The 16,254-nt window shown below is 38.0% G+C and overlaps 1 protein-coding gene across 1 annotated transcript in view; it reads right to left on the bottom strand.

The window, feature by feature from the left end:
* LOC104627098 (bifunctional heparan sulfate N-deacetylase/N-sulfotransferase 3) overlaps positions 1 to 16,254 on the bottom strand; it is a 60,073-nt gene that overhangs the window by 23,048 nt on the left and 20,771 nt on the right. Inside the window, exons 2-5 of the mRNA XM_010295205.1 lie at positions 14,193 to 14,280; positions 10,335 to 10,489; positions 6,542 to 6,727; positions 3,612 to 3,740 (exon numbers count right to left, since the gene is read on the bottom strand). Coding sequence (XP_010293507.1) covers positions 3,612 to 3,740; positions 6,542 to 6,727; positions 10,335 to 10,489; positions 14,193 to 14,280 — 558 coding nt within the window. The remainder of the gene's footprint in view (positions 1 to 3,611; positions 3,741 to 6,541; positions 6,728 to 10,334; positions 10,490 to 14,192; positions 14,281 to 16,254) is intronic.

Here is a 16,254-nt window from a genome sequence, read left to right as displayed (position 1 = left end):
AAATATACAGTGGCAGACACAAAGAAATATTGAAATGTTTTTTCTAAAGGCATGTTCAGTTCAGTTATGTTTAGTTTGGCTTGTTTCTTAGGTCTAATTATTTTCAGAGTGGTTCAGAAGTATTGATAGAGTCTTGTCAGTACTGATAGAGAATTACTGGCAAACCTGAGAAGAAATGGTACAGTTGATGGCAGTTGTTTATACCTACCTCATCATTATATATAGCTCAAAATCTAATTGCTCACTTCCTTCATCATTTACAAGACGTTTAGGAGAGTGGTACAATTTCATTCAGAGAGACATTGAACAGAAGTTTGTTTTTATTAATCCAAGAACTTCACTGAATATTGCAGACAGAAGATGAACCTGAAGTCACGGAAGATTCTAACAAGTTTATCAGGAAAAATACTTGCTAAAATGTTTTAAAGTCAGTACAGTACTAGGAAAAATAGTGAGAATGCGAAATAATAAAACAAAACAGAGAGCTGTCTGACTGGATAAGATATTTATCACTAAAGATTTCTACAATGCATGTTTTCTTTGTGACTTTGCTACAGAATTCCCTGGCTAAATTAGTGCAAGTCACACAACCTCCAAGTCAATTAGTCAACCAATAACATGGGGAAAATCATGTCAGTATACTAATAATACAGGGTTGCTGAAGGTTTTTTTTTTCCCTTCCCTCCCTCCTACTGTAAAACATTTTGGTGCAAGATCCTGATTTAGTACAATCTCACCTAAGGGCCGCTGAAGTCAGCAAGATCTTTAACAGAAGACAGACATACAAAGTATTATTGGAAGGGTAGATAGTGTGTTACATTACTACTTCGGCTCTTTTTCAGCTTCGTGGCACTTCAGCATTCTAGATGCCTTACAAACACAACGGGCGTAACTGTCAAGATCACTTTACAGCCACCATCAGATCGCAATCAAACCAGCAGTGTGGGGATATAAATGCATACCACAAATACAGCTTGCCAACCACAAGATCAGCTACTCCAACAAACCAATTCTTAGTTCCCATATAAAATATAACCAGCAGAGGTAATTTGCAGAGCAGGATTTCCTGATGCTTTTCTCACCTACATGACTTCTGACTGTAAAGTGCCCTGGGAACAGGGTAATAATACTGGTTCTCATGTCAAAAGCTTACAGATGCACATATGGTCCTGTGTTTTTTTGTGGTTTATTCCACAGATTGTGGTTGATCTAGCATACTATAAGGAAGCAAAGCCTCTCTTGTGAATAGCAACAGCCAAACCGCAAGGAAATCTGGGGCTTTATTCTTAGGGGCATTTATTTCAGTGTAGGGTACTCAGTTTCTAAAGCCTCAGTCTAATAACTTACACCTCAGATGCTACATTCACTTAAGATCAGTCATCCAAATTAAACAAGGAAATGTAATGAAGGCCTTTGCTAAGATTTACATTTAATTTACACCCACATTTTCTATTTTTGGAAACTAAATATTTATGTCCTCATTGTTGAGAATATTACTTAGCTGGCACCATAATGATTCCTAGGTAACGTTTCTTCTTCGTAGTTTGCATTAGTGAAAAATAACATTTAGAAAATGCCTCATAACGGAATTTTTGCATCCTCTGAAAAGCTGGGTTTTTAAGAAAATTTTTAAGAAATCCCAGCAATTTTCATGAAAACACAGGAAAGCTTATGAAATCTAAAATGCCACTTCATAATTAGATGAATTCCTAAAGCTACTTAGTTTTCATTTTAATGCCTGATCTTTGCCCAACTCCGACTTGCTAATTATGGTATAAATACATGTAATACTTAAAACACACAAAGATGCAAACCCTAATCTTTAGATTGATTACACGTCAAGCTAATGCTTAGAACTTTAGAAACTGTTTATAAGCACATATTTAAAACCAAAGGCATCATCTTTTCAAAGGCACTCCTTAAAAGGATTGCAACAATTTGTCTTGGGCATATCCTGGTCTGACATTAATTTAGAGTTCTGTTTAGAAAGTGTGTTTAACTTCTAGTCTTTTAGCTTGTATTGTATTGGGGTATCATCTTTCTCAGAACTAGGTGATCATACAGTCTACGTTGCAATGCAGAAATCAAAGATCTAGTTGTAATATATAAAAAAACAAAATCACTGTACTCACATTCAAGGATGTTAGGCAGGCATGATCAAAAGTCTACGATTAATACCAATAATCATGACTGTTTTGCTGCTTTTCTTCCCCTCCATTGTCTTCATTCTTTTAATTTGAAAGGTTTATGCCTTGAGCAACCGTATTAAATTTTGCTGTTTCCCTACTGTTCTAAGACAGTAAAATAAGTTTTTGGCTAAGTTGTGGCTGTGTTTCAATATAGAATACAGTTTGTCCTGACTCAAAATGTTGTAACTATATGTCTTCCTCTAAGTCTCATTTGTTAAGCTAGTAACTCTTAAGTTAAAAAAATCCGTGTATTGCCAAAGCATCACTATACTACCAGTAACCTCCAGCCAAGCAATTTTCCAGGTTATCACCTCTGTTAACATGCTGTGCCCGAAATTTTATATATCATCAAAGTAGGACCAGGACTACTGCCATCCTCTAGAACGGAGACCACATGTGTGCTGAGGAAGTCAATTTTTATTTCCTAATTCTGCTATGTGAACATGAAAAAGGAGAACAAAACACCGTAACTGCTCTCAAAGAACCAAAACTATAGTGTGAAAAAAGTTGAGGCTTGAAAAATAGAAATATATAAATTGCTGAAGTAGCTCACAGAAGCTTTATTCCTTTGAACTTACATTAAATTATGGAAGATTGAAAAACGGGCACAAAAATATTTAGCCTACTATTCCAAATTATTTGAGTGGAAGTATGTTTTGTTCCTTTCGGTGTTTCAAAAAAAGGAGTAGTGATTACATTTGTACAAAACAAGTAAATTTTATTTATATGTTTCATTTGGACTTTTAGTCCATCTAAAAGTTTGTCTAAAAGGTCAGTTTTGATGCAACTGACCTAATCCCATGCCATTTTGAAGAACTATACTGTTCTCTTCTGCCTGTATTCTGTAGTTTCATAGCCTTTTTTGGTTTTTAGTGTTCCATTAAAGATAAATGAAAGGTTAAGCAGATGTATTAACTACGTGGTTCATTTACTTGGATCTTTTCTTTGAAGCTATTATGAATCAGCAACTGAAAATTCTCTGTAGAGATTTAAGCACAAGAACTCCTTGCCTACGTCTTTCTCAAACCAATTAAGTGTTCCCAAATTTTCTGATTATGAATTTGGCAGAGCGGGAAAATGACTTCACCTGAGGTACTTGTCTCATAGTAGTATCAGATCTTAACAGTTCAATTCTTTTAAAAATTAAGTCTCAGGGTTCTTAATTCATGCAGAAGTAAAGTAGTACAAGAAAGGTTGCTACTACTGCATTACTAACAAAACAGTTGTCAAAAAAAGTAGAGATTATCTTTGTACAACTAACAGAACACACATAATGTTAGTCTTAATTAACTGAAAAAGCAGAAGAGCTCACCGTGACTAATCATTACTGTTTGGGAGACACAGCTGATTAGCCTTGAAGCACTGAGTAACTTCTCCTTCAGCTAATTTTTCAAAAGCATTTCAAAATTACACTGTACTTACTGGATTGAGAACCACTGTGAAGAACAACTCTCCTCCTTGAATACTTTTGTCTAGTTCCTTTGGGCCTCCAGGATACTCTTTGTAGAAAATCGTGTGGGTAAATAAGCCACAAGTTTGCCTAGGAAGCACCTGAATTTATATTAAAAAAAAAACAAACAAAACACACACATGAGAAATTCACAGAGCAAAAACATCTGTACTTTTAATGAGATAACAAATGCCAGATGAATTAACACATAACTGGTAACGTTCCTTTGTGGTAACTGCTGGGTAGATTTGGCATTACAACTTTGTCAGGAGTCAATACTGATCTAGCTGAATAAACAAACTGGCAGATCAATAGTGTTTACTGAAAGAAACAACATTTTTAGCATCAGTGAAATCATAACATCCGAACATTCATCACATTTTGTTTGAAACTGGAGATTGATCTCAATCAGTAAGTCACAATTCAGCAACCTCCTCAAACTAATTTTGTCCCTAACAGCTGATCCTAAAACCAGGTATTTGAAGTCTGTTCATCAAAGATTTTTGAAATTTCAAAATAATTTGAAACATAATCTGAAATATTATCAGTCTATATTGTATTAATCAGTTCCACTTTTTCTTTGAATGATGGCTTTGATATAAATTTAAACTAGAATTTGAAAGTCAATTTTTTTTTTTTGTTTAGGCATCACCACCAGTAATAATTCTACACTGACACATGATGAATTTTGCCAATAATGCTTACATTATAAGAAAGATTTGCTTCCCATTCAACTGTGGTAGTTTTCTAAGACCAGCTGCAATACAAAGTAGCATAAACAGAAGTACTTTTTAAAAACATGCGAAAAACAAGTCTTTGAGCAACCCCATCTACTGAAAGGTGACCCTGCCCACGGCAGAGGAGTTGGAACTAGATGACCTCCTTTAAGGTCCCTTGCAACTCAAACCATTCTATGATATGAATAGAAAGAACTAATAAATGCAGTTAGGTTTTCCAGTAGAACTTAAAAATATTTTCTCTCAACTTCAGAAAATAATTTGCTGAGAGTATTTCAGTTATGTCTCTTTTTTATGGAAAATCAACAGTTGAGTATTGATCTTCATCTATAATTCTTGAACTGGCATTGTTCTCAAACATTTTAGTCCAATTTAGAACATTTATTATATGACAGCTTAAAGTTTTAAAGCATACAAATCCCTTACTTGATATAGACTCTAGTTTTGTAGATACTCTTGTAGTTTCATTTTGCAGCATTTTTTTTGTAATGTACAGGATACTGTGACCACAAATCATAAATTCCGTATTGTCAGAAAACATATAGAATTTGTACATTTGCTATAAACTTGCATATGCTTTTTAAAAACCTTTGGATTTCACTGATGAAATACGAGAACAATTCTTCAGAGACAGGGAATGAAGCTGTACTGGCCAGGAAATGCTCTGGCAGATCTTACACAATGATTTTATTACTGAATGTATTCATCACTACAAGGCTGCAGATGCAAAATACTAATGCATTTGCCCTGGAGACTGAAAGCCTGAGACACCCAAAACAGGTGATTTTATATGATTGTTCTTGGAAATAGATTGTTGCCCCCAGGGTCCTTGTGTTAAATCTGATTACGTGTCTTCAAATGACATCTTTTTACAATAATTTATGAAAGAGATTTTTGGAGATTCTGAGAGTCCATCAGTCTTCCTCAAATGCTTCACGCCCCCTGATCATATCCCACAAACCCATTATTTTACATGCAGCTATTGCTTTGAGGAGAACAAACTGTAGCTCAAATCCATACGGTGTAATTTTTTTTCCCCTGGATGTCTGGAGATCGTTTTAGTTTGCTTCATCCAAAAATAGATCAAAACTTTAGAATATTATGATTTTGCTTAGAAAAGTGGTATCCATGGTAACTCGAGGACAATACCAGAATTCTGTTATAACTAAGTGGCAGTCTTGCACTAAGGCACTTGACCCTCCAGAACTGCTTGCTGCAGCCAGAGGTGTAACACAATACACAGACTAGGATCTTTCCCATTCACCGCTCTCCTACATGCTCCGAAAGAAAGTTACTTGAGAACATATAATCAAGTACTTTGGAAAGCTGTTTTGAAATACTTCTCAGATAATAATGACAATATGTGAATCAGAAATAGCCTACGCCCCTGTGACCAGATGGTATTAACATAACGCCTACCATGTCAGTTGTGTATAACCCCTTTTGGCAAACACTGCTGTCAGTGCACAACACTGTGAATTATGTAATACAGAAAAACTGTGTGATTTGACTTGTGGCTGCCTCAACAGAGCAGTTTCATAGCCTGGAGCGGGGTGTGGTGTGTATGTGTGTCTTCCTTCCCTCCAACCTTCTGAGTGTTTTCCCTGCACCCAGACTGATCATCTGGGCCCAAAGCCTAGCTGTGGGGTTAAGTCACAGTGCAAAGCACACCTCGCATTTCTGTATGGCAGGAAGCAAAGGAGGGCAACCGTGCACCGTTGAGAAATGGAAGAAAAAAAAATATTTATGCATCAAGATCCAGATTCTCAGATGGCATAAACTGGCAAAACTCCTTTGCAGTTAATGGTACTATGCAAATTTAAAACCTGCTAGAAATCTAACCCATAATATTCTGTTAAAAGATGCAAAGTTGACTTTTTCCTTGAGATCTCTGAACCAGTATTAACAGTAGGATTAGAACAGTTAACAGCCTGTTAACTGTTAACAGCGGAGTGCCTGGAGGCCACCTTCATAAGCAGTAACTTCATCAGCAACAGACTGATTTTAATTAACAAGATACTGTCAAATATATCTTGCTACTTACGCAAAGCAAGATGTGCTTCTCACAATGTGAACTTTCAGGATACTGTGCTTTTCCACTTAAAAATAAATCGTTCATAAAATGGTAGAGTGGTTGTAGTATGAACATCATAAATACAACTCACCATGATATTTTTGTGGATGAAGCCTCGTCTGTATCTTGCAGGCTTCAGATGTGGGTATTCTTCTGTGCTGGTAACTCTGATATTCCAGACCTTTTTCCAGGCATCATAAAGTTGAACATGTACTGGATAGACTCCAGAATGGTGTGGAGCCACTGCATAGCCCAAATCAGTTGGAATACCATGTTCCTAAAACATAACAGAACAATGACTGCTTTCAAAAACTTAAGAAACTTGACGTTTAGTAATTTCTCAAATCCTTTGTTTGTCAGAGATCAAGAACAGGTCTAAAATTCAAATAACGGTGGTATCAAATATGCTGATATGTAAGGGAGATGGAAGGCAGCATGGTGATGATGAAACATAGGATTTTTATACAAAAGCCTTTTTAATAAATATTTTTATGAGTATGTAGTGAAAAGTGATACAGGTGTGTCTTATGTTGATTTCTTTAGTCTATGTTAAACAGAAAGCTGCACTTTTTTAAAGTTCTTGCAAGGAATTTGCTCACAAACTAAGAATTCAGAGAGAAAATTACTGGCACTTATTCAACACAACACATAGCATTTGTCAGTTACAATCACAAAGGTGTGATTTCCACTACATGTCCCTACACAATTACTTGGATTGTTAACTGAATTTCACAGAGTCACTGCATTTCCCCTCTAATCCACTCGAAACATAAAAAAACATATTCAAAAAGCAGCTTAACCATTTTAGTGTCATTTTAAAAAAGAAAAGATAACCACTTGTAAAATTCTAAGCATAATCAGCAGATATTGTAGACTAAACACCTTCCGTAGTACATCTATTTGTGCAGACTCTTGTCACTTATCTTGTTTACATACTGACCTTACTGGTATTACCTTCTCTTGACATTCAATATATTTTTTTTTCCAGTTTCTGGTTTCCAACACACTCTAATAAATTTTGACACCTTTTCTCCTTTCTTTCAGTTTATTTTTCAACGTAACAGTATATAGCAGGTCTTTCTTTCATAGTCTGATTAGCAGAATACACTGTCCATAAGATGTTGTGTTGCAACGATGTAGGAAACCTGCCTTTGAACAACTTTTGAATTCTGTTTAAGAGTTTTTTTTAATATTGTTTGTATGGTCATCTTCACCATATTTTCTAATCATACTTCGCGTGCAAAGGTAAGAGTTGGTTGATGCTTGGGTCTCTTCTTTTGAATAAACTAGTTACTAAAGAATATAAAAAACCCCCTAAGACTTATCTCAAAGAAAAATGTGTGCGTGACCTTAGCAAAATCACCTTTCTTCAGCTTTTCTGGAGGAAGGTTGGACTACTGCAGGAAAGCTAACGTACTGGACTTAAAAAGATTGAATAGTCAGGATTCAGTATCAGACATATCTGTTATAATTTAGATATGACAACTTTACTAACAGCTGAAAACAAAGCAAACTCACGAAAAGTCGCATTTGCTTCTGCTCTGGAAGAACATGAGAAATAAAACTTTAAAGATGTGAAGCTTGCAAGAGAAGAAAGCTATGTTTTCTTCATTAAAGGGCTACTCTGAATCTAGTGTAATGGCATGTGTAACAGACAGGTATGGTTTAATCACAGTTGAGACCGCTAAGTTTTCTACATTTAAAAAAATGGTGAAATTATTACTTCCCTTTAGCAATTTCTGGCACACATAATGGGGCACAAGATTTTACCACCCTGAGGCTGGTGCAACTTTTGGAATTCTCGTAAGGCCGTACCACTCCTGGGCGAGATCCAAACACCCCATTGGTGACCCTGCTGCACCCAGGGAGCACTTCATCTGCTGGCTAACAGCTGGGGTGCACTATGTGTAATCTGCCAAAGTAGGAATGAGTAAGATCTAGCCTAGTGGTTTTACTGCATGGGGAGATAAAGAGTGGATATGCAATCAGTTACACAGCTTTACACTGTTTAATTCCATCGCTGATATTTCAATTCCTCTTCCTTTTATCTTTTCTACTTCCCTTATGCATGCATAAACATCAGAAAGAAAAATCTTTATAGAACATGTAAGAAATTGCATTCTAATCTCCTTCATTCAGCTATAAAGAAGTATCTGTTTTTAAGGGTTTTTCCCTCAAGTTTTACAATATGAAGTAAATAAATATGTAATTAAAATCTTTCATTCTAATTATGAGCCTATCATCTTCAACATATCAGTGTCTCCATTATTTCTTAGTGACTGTAATTCCCAAGTTGAGCTTTTCACACACGATATACACATTCAGTTTGATAATGCATAAGGCATCAGCAATTTCAGCCTCTTTCTAAAGGATACTTATCTTTGTTATTAATTTAAATGATTTAAGCAAATGAAATATGAGTAACTTCATGTCTATACATAGCTTGAAACACGAAAAATATAAGGTATCTGTAAATATTAAGAGCATTCAAAGTAATAAGAAAAATAGAAATTGATGAAGTTACCTAAAACAGAGTTGAGTATGAATCATTCTAATAACATACTTTAATGATTACATACTATAGACTAATCCCAGAGGATGTCTTAGCTCACACCAGAACTACGAGAACTAATTTAATTTCCAGTAGAGCTTGCACCAGTACACAGAATCATGGAAAAAGGGGAATTTTGGACACAAGATTTTCAGATTTTCATGGTTCTAACTTCTACTGAAATGCTTTCTTTAAAGGAAACAGTAAAATTGAGCTGGCCTGTACTCGGTACAAGAAGTTTACAGTAAAATTGGTGAAATCTTTTGTCAAAAGAAAGCATATACCTTCCTTACTTAAAAGCAAAGTTTTCAAATACAAATTTTAATTGCTTGATATTCTAGGTCTATACCTTCCTCCTAAACTCACTGACACATGACCATAAGCGCACTCTTTTTTGTTCTGGTATTTCAATCCTCCTGCTCTTTCAAGGAACAAAGTCATTACCTGCCAGACGAAGAACAACCAGTGTATTTTGAAAAGTGAGAAGTAAAATTAGGCTGTTGGAAGAACAGATGTATTTCAGCAAACAAGTTATGCTTGCTGAGATATTCTGATATAACACTTCTTTCTGTCTTTACATTGGACCATTTCTTCAGAAAAATAGTATGTTCTACGTATGGCAGTATGGTATGGTTTTATTGTATGAAAATAACTGCAGAGAAAAGGTAAGTCTGTTTCTCTAGTATCCTCAGACTTAAAAGATCTAGTTTTATTTTTTCTTACATTCTCTCTGAAACTTTTTTCCAGAGCTTTGCTGTGAATAAATACAGGCAATGCTTTTCAAAACAAATTTTTATCAAGCTGATCTAAAGGGAATATATACAATGTTATTAGGTACCACTGCAGAAAAGCATCTTTGAAAATATGGCACACTTCATTAATCCTAACATGCAGTGTTTTCATAAAGTCATTTGACACGTTTTGATGGAGTATTTGTTCTTTCAGAAAACTGGATTTTTTCTAATCTAAACAATGGATTACTCGGACAAAATTTTAGGAAAACACTGAAATAGAAGGATTTTTATCCATTTGAGTTTCCAAGATGGGAACATAGTAATTCTTCATTCTGGAAGTATTTGTCCATTCAAAGTTTTTCATAAAGTAATTAAAAAAAAAAAGTAAAATGAAACTTAAGTTGGGAAAGAAATCCAAACTATAGAGAAACAGATTCTTTATAGCACAAAATAGAGTGACTGCAAAAAGCACTTTATAAAAACTTTCTTTTTTTTCAGTTCATTTAAAATAAATTCTACAAGGATTGGTTTTCCAACAAAATAGGAGTAACGGTTTCTGAATACCTAGATTCAATATAAAATGCAAAAATATAACTCACTAAGGCAAATTTTTTATTGAGGATCATCTGCTCCACCAGTGACGATTCATTGTGGAAGAGGTGAGGCTGCATGTGACTCCACATATGGGGAAACCACCAAAACTCATCTACAGACCTCAACAACAGGTCATCACCTTCATCTTCCTCCTCAGTGCCTGGGGGGAGGGGGAAAAAAAAAAAATCAATCTCTAAGTCTCTGCTTTTATTAGACTCTTTCAACTGTTTGAAAACATAAGAAAGAAATTAGCATAATAAAATATGAGCATTTGAAGTACTAAGGATTTTAAACATTTCCAAGTACATATTCCTTTTCCTGAAGTAACTATAGCCAAGTTAAAGCCTAAGAGCCCCGTTTTCATGGCATCTTGGATGTGTGGTACAACACTGTCCTCACATGCATGTGCTGTATCAGTAACATCAGTAGCTAAGGGATGGATCAGAGAAATTGTATTTAAGACAGCTGAATACAGAGTATAAATGAAAATGTTGACAGCTCCTTTCTGGTATTCCTTATCCAAACTAAATGCACTCCCCAATCAAACTTCTTTTCCTTTTGTTACCTATGATACATGAAAGTATTTTTTCCAGCAGCCTTTTAACAATATTATGCATAATACAATTATTTTCTCTTCCCCGCTAACTCTTACCTTTCTGATCATGGCCTACTCAGGAATTCCCAGAAAACTGCATCTTCGAAGAGACTTAAAGGGTGGCTGGAGCTCACCGAGATGTTTCTCAGGCCCCGGGCCTGTCTTTTCGGAGGCTCTCCCCCCTGTTCCTAAGGATGCAGTGTGGGGAGCGGGCCCTGCAGCCATTCCTAACTGTGGCGCTGATGAGGAGGAATCACTCGGGCCCACAGCAGCGTACGGCCCTGCTGCTCTCCCACACCTCTTGTGCTGCAGCTACAGCAGTAAATAAGCCAGCGGTGGGGCCTGTCCGCCAACCCTGAGCCGGCCGGCCGCTTGGATACTTGTAAATCTGCCCAGCCTGTGAGAGAAGCAGCCGCACCCTGGCCACCCGCGGGGCCGGGCCCCTGCCCCTGCTCCCCTGGGTGCAGGCAGTGGGGGCTGGCGGCCCCCGAGCACTCCAGAGGCCGTTTGCCGAACCCGAGGCCAGTGACAACCTGCTCTCGGTGCTTGGGCCCGCGCCTCGGCTCTGTATAACCTACTCGCTGGGATGCAGCCTGGGTGGCTGACGGCACCTCGGGGCTGGGAAGTGTCAGGGTCTCATTAGCTGGCAGATGAGGACACCCATGCCCAGACACTTATCCTAGTCCTGGTGCACTGCTAATGATGGGCTAGCCCTATCAAAGGCAGCCATATTTAAATAACACTTTAATGGGCGGCCATATAGAAGACTGTATGAACAGAACTCTAATAAGCTATAGCTTAACACATCTTCACGCTGTGCCTGCTTCCTGCTTTTCTGATCGTTCCTACTCCTGCCAACTATCAACATAACTTGACAAATCCTTTCTCTCTCTCAGCATTTTGCAACATCTATTCTCCTTTTTCAGTCTTCTAGCCAAATGTTCAGCTCCGATGCTTTCTGCATCCGTACAGACATACTCTCACTAACACTATGCGTCTTTTGCTTTTTCCTCTTCTCTTCAGCAAGCCTTGCCTGACATACCTTCACTGTTGTGATTTTATTCCTCATTACCTCTGAAGGAACTATAGCAGTGCATGAATGAAAAATGTGGGCAGACATATGTAATGATGTATCAATATTTGTAGGATCATTAGATTTTAGGACTCCATGTGAGCCCATGGGGCCCTGTGTGATGTTCAGATGCTATCAAATAAAGTGACAGGAGAGCCTAAAGGTCATATGATAGCCACGTCAGGGAGAAGAAACCGTATCAAGAAAGGAAAAAGCCACAGCAAGGGATGGGCTGTAACGGAGACAGGCTCAACTCCTTCGGTTTACAGTCAGTAACCGGGTCAGTTGTACCACAAACATACAATACCTTTGCCAAATTCTACTCTGCCAAGACCAGGAAACCCATGTGCATGTTCCCTCCAAAACATCTGAACTGTCAACTGAGGCAAAAGAAATGGTCTGGAAAGTACCTCTGCCTGCTGAGACACTGGCAGGTGACAAACTTAGCAGTCAGGACCATTTTGCTGGGCCCTTCTAGGCAAAAGAAAAGGGAGGAAGGGATGGGAATGGATTGAGCAAATGATGTCCTGAATATGAATAAGTTAAGGCATCTCTAGTCCCTCTGAACTATGACACCTGGATTGCAGGGGTGAAACCCGGACATTTCCCAAGTCTAGCTAGCTGAAGTCTGCTGAGGCTAAGGGAGACCTGTGGAGAGACTGTGCAGCTCCAGCTGCTTTCCTCTCCTCTAAACAACAGACTTCTTCCTCTGCCTCCTCTCTTCTTAATATGACAATACTGACCAAGATGCACAGTTGAGTACAAGAAGAGGTATGCTCATCCCTCTGCTATGTGACACACACAGCAGGCGAGCATATTCAAGCTCTGTATATCTTTCTTTCGTTTTGAAGGAATCCAGTTTTGGTTCCTAGTCTCAGCTAACATGTCACTTCCCTCTTTTCATATTAGTATCCCTCAACTATGACATTATCTTACGTTGTCTTTTGTCTCTCTCTCCCAGGCTCTGATGCTGTCCTATTTGGCACGTGTCTCTCTTTCTTTCTGTTTGCCATCAGAGAGCACCTTCTTTCTTCTATATCGCATCCTATTTAATACCTTATCTTCTATTTCTTTCTATTTCTACAGTGGTTTAAGTTAACATTATTTTAATGGGTAACATATATTGCTCTATCCCTACAGTACAGATTAAACTATCCAACAAGATAAAAGGATAAATTGTGGTTGCTCAACAGATTGCTCAATGAAGTCAACAGAAAATTTCATTTGATCGGTGAAATTTACCACTCAACAACAGGTTGAAAGGAACTGAATTCTAATAAAAGGGGAAGATGAATTACATCTGTTCCACACTGGCACCTAATGCAGGCATCACAGACTACTAGAATTGTAGGTGCCTCATCCTGAGATGTTCCCAGCCCACCTAAAATTACTACCTAAATTCTCTGTGCACTCAGAAAACGGATGCAAAGAAAGATCTAGTTCACCTATTCTATGTGCCTCCCTCTTTCCCCTTCCTGGGAGAGGTTCTCTAGCACCTGAACTAGCTCAAATTGAATGAAATTATAATGAAACAGGAAGAGATGTTTTTATTCCACCCTCGAGGACTGATCTTACTGTTATCCAATGATGCATATGTAACATGTATAACCCCTACAGAAAGCTGTCATCCCAAGTTTGGACTGCCTCTTGCAAGGTCTCCTCCTGGCCCTGTGACTGCTATTTCTGCAGGTCCTGGCTTTCAGGAGGAGAAACAACTACATTCCTCTTATTCAGGAAACTTTCATAGTCTGACAGGACACTGTTCTGAAGGGCTTAGTCCTTCTCTTAGAAACTACAGCCTGGCTCTCCTATTTCCATGTCATTGCTCTACTTACTGGACTATTATGCAAAGAATGAGCACCTTTTTCTGTAAAAAGAAAAAAGAAAAAAAGGAGAGAAATATTGCTGCAAAGAGGTGTTTACAGACTCTACCTACATGGTTATTTCCAGACAGACTACAGCTCAAACAAAAGGTTATTCTGGTATAATAACTTTAGGAGAAAATTTTGATTCAGTAAATCACACAAATGTATGTCCCCAAGCAGCCTGGAAGAAAGAACAATTTGATATTTTAGTTATCCTATAATGAAGGAATCTCTTCTCTCTACTTAGACCCTTAGTCTCTATCATTCCTACTTTCCTCATACTACAAAGAACACCATCAAAATGAAAGTGATTTCAGTATTTCATTCTTACCTGTGTGATAAAATTTCCCTGAAAATCCCAGGTTGAAAGTAAAATTTGTAATCTGAGCTCTCAAAAGATTCTGAGTGTCAAGCAGCGCCTGGGGAGAAAAAAAAAAAACACAAAACACCATATAAACATATCTGTAGAAAAGGATGCCTGGCACAGAAACTTAATATAACAAAATAAATATTTTTACAAGTATACGTCTTTTCAATTGGTTTTGCTATTTAAAGCCAGCTCTTTATATATGACAAAGCAGGAGCAGATATTTTCATTACCACTTGTTTAAAGACACATGGAAACTCCACTGTTTTCCTCATAAAGATGACCAGTTATTAAATACTGTTTTACTCCCTGAATCATGAGACAGGAAAACAAAGGCACACACCATAGAAAAGACCTTCTACTGATTACTCGGTAAACATGGGACACAGCCAGGAATGAAATTCAGATCTCTTGTGCCCACGACCACTGCTCCATTCACTAGGGTGAACAGCATCTATTAGAATTACGTTTCCCTAGTTCAGGTCAACACAGCATTTTAGTCATGTTTCAAAATTACTGGCAATGAAAAAAAAAAAAAAATCAAGAGAGACAGAAAGAAGCTAGGTGAAGCCTATTCCACAGCAAAGAACTTAATCCTAAATTCCCCCAAATTTTGACTCCTTTCTCAGGCAGTATTCATACTGGCTGTCCGTGTACATGTGCCTGCACTAAATTAGTACAAACAAAAAAACACCACGCAGGAAGAAAGAGGAAAGCTATTATTCATCAGATACAGCTTCACTCTTTGATTTCAATATGCTGCTCTTGATTTGTCACTCCCAAGACTTACATATTACTTTCAGGAGCTCTCTCCCAAACACTTAACACTCTGCTGTTGTTCACTCTTTCAGTTTTCCAAGTGTAACAAAGAAACCTAGCTTTCCAAACCAAAATAAAACTTTGCAAAGCAGGAACAAAACATAAGAACAAAAAGCCTCCTCTAAAATGAGACTTGGGAGTACACATTCCTCCAAACTGCCTGCCTTCAACTGAGCACTTGATGGTTGGTAATTTATGAACACATTGGATTCTTCGGAGATTTGTGACACTGTACACAGCACGTTGGATGTGTATGGCCAGCTACAGCACATGCACTCTTGGAGACAGGCACTCATGCAGTACCTTTGAAAGAAAGGAAAATATTTATACGTCAAAGGTCAAAGAGTTTTCAAAGTAAGCATACATTATAGCACAATCATTTTAATGAAGTGGTTAAAAGCAATATTATTGTCAGAAATTACTAAGTCTAAGCAGGTTATAAAAGGTGAATGTGTTTAAAAGCACAAAAAGGTTAAAATCACTGGAGGTTTTCAAAGGTTTTAAGGTCCAGTAGGCTCCCTGCTCTTGAAATCCAATGACAATTTGGTGTCCTGAAAAATATGAGCCAGTAATTTTGATTATAGTTTCTTCAGATGTTTTTGAGTAATTTGTCGACTTTTTTTTTTTTAACTGGAATGCCAGTGATGACAAAATGTTAGCATGGAAGTCAAGTCCAGCTTTAGATATAGGCATAGCATAGTCAAGTTACAGTTCCTTAACATATGGCCCATTTTACAGATGGAGGTGATATCTACCAGATCAGACAAACTTTTGGGCATACGAGCTCTTCTTCGGGTCTTTTCCAGGGCTCAGCTGTATCAGTTCTAATAGAAGTATGAACTCACCTACAAACTCTGTCAAGCCTGTTGCTGTAGACTGTCATACCCACAACATTACAGTGACAAAGGCAAAGGGTGACAACAGCAGGGGCTCCCCTGTGCACCAACCTCCCGAGAGGCCCAAGGCAGCAGGCTCAGCAGAGCTCCCATTCCCAGTACGAGGTGGCCACACACCGCGGCTGGTGCATCTGTCCCTGCTCTCTGCTCGCCTTTCCCAACACCCCCTTTCCAGAGCCAAGCATTTTCACCTGGCCCCGCTGAGGAACTGCAGCGCTGCCCAAAGCGGGCACACAGCCGCTCTGCACAAGAGGCCTCAGCGAGCTCACTAAGCTTGTAGCTCTGGCTGGCTCGGGGAGGCCGGTGCTTGA

This window comes from Phaethon lepturus, unplaced genomic scaffold (genome assembly GCF_000687285.1).
Source record: "Phaethon lepturus isolate BGI_N335 unplaced genomic scaffold, ASM68728v1 scaffold8849, whole genome shotgun sequence".
Taxonomy (NCBI): domain Eukaryota; kingdom Metazoa; phylum Chordata; class Aves; order Phaethontiformes; family Phaethontidae; genus Phaethon; species Phaethon lepturus.
Note: the sequence above shows the minus strand (reverse complement) of the source record. Positions and strands in the feature narration are given on the sequence as shown.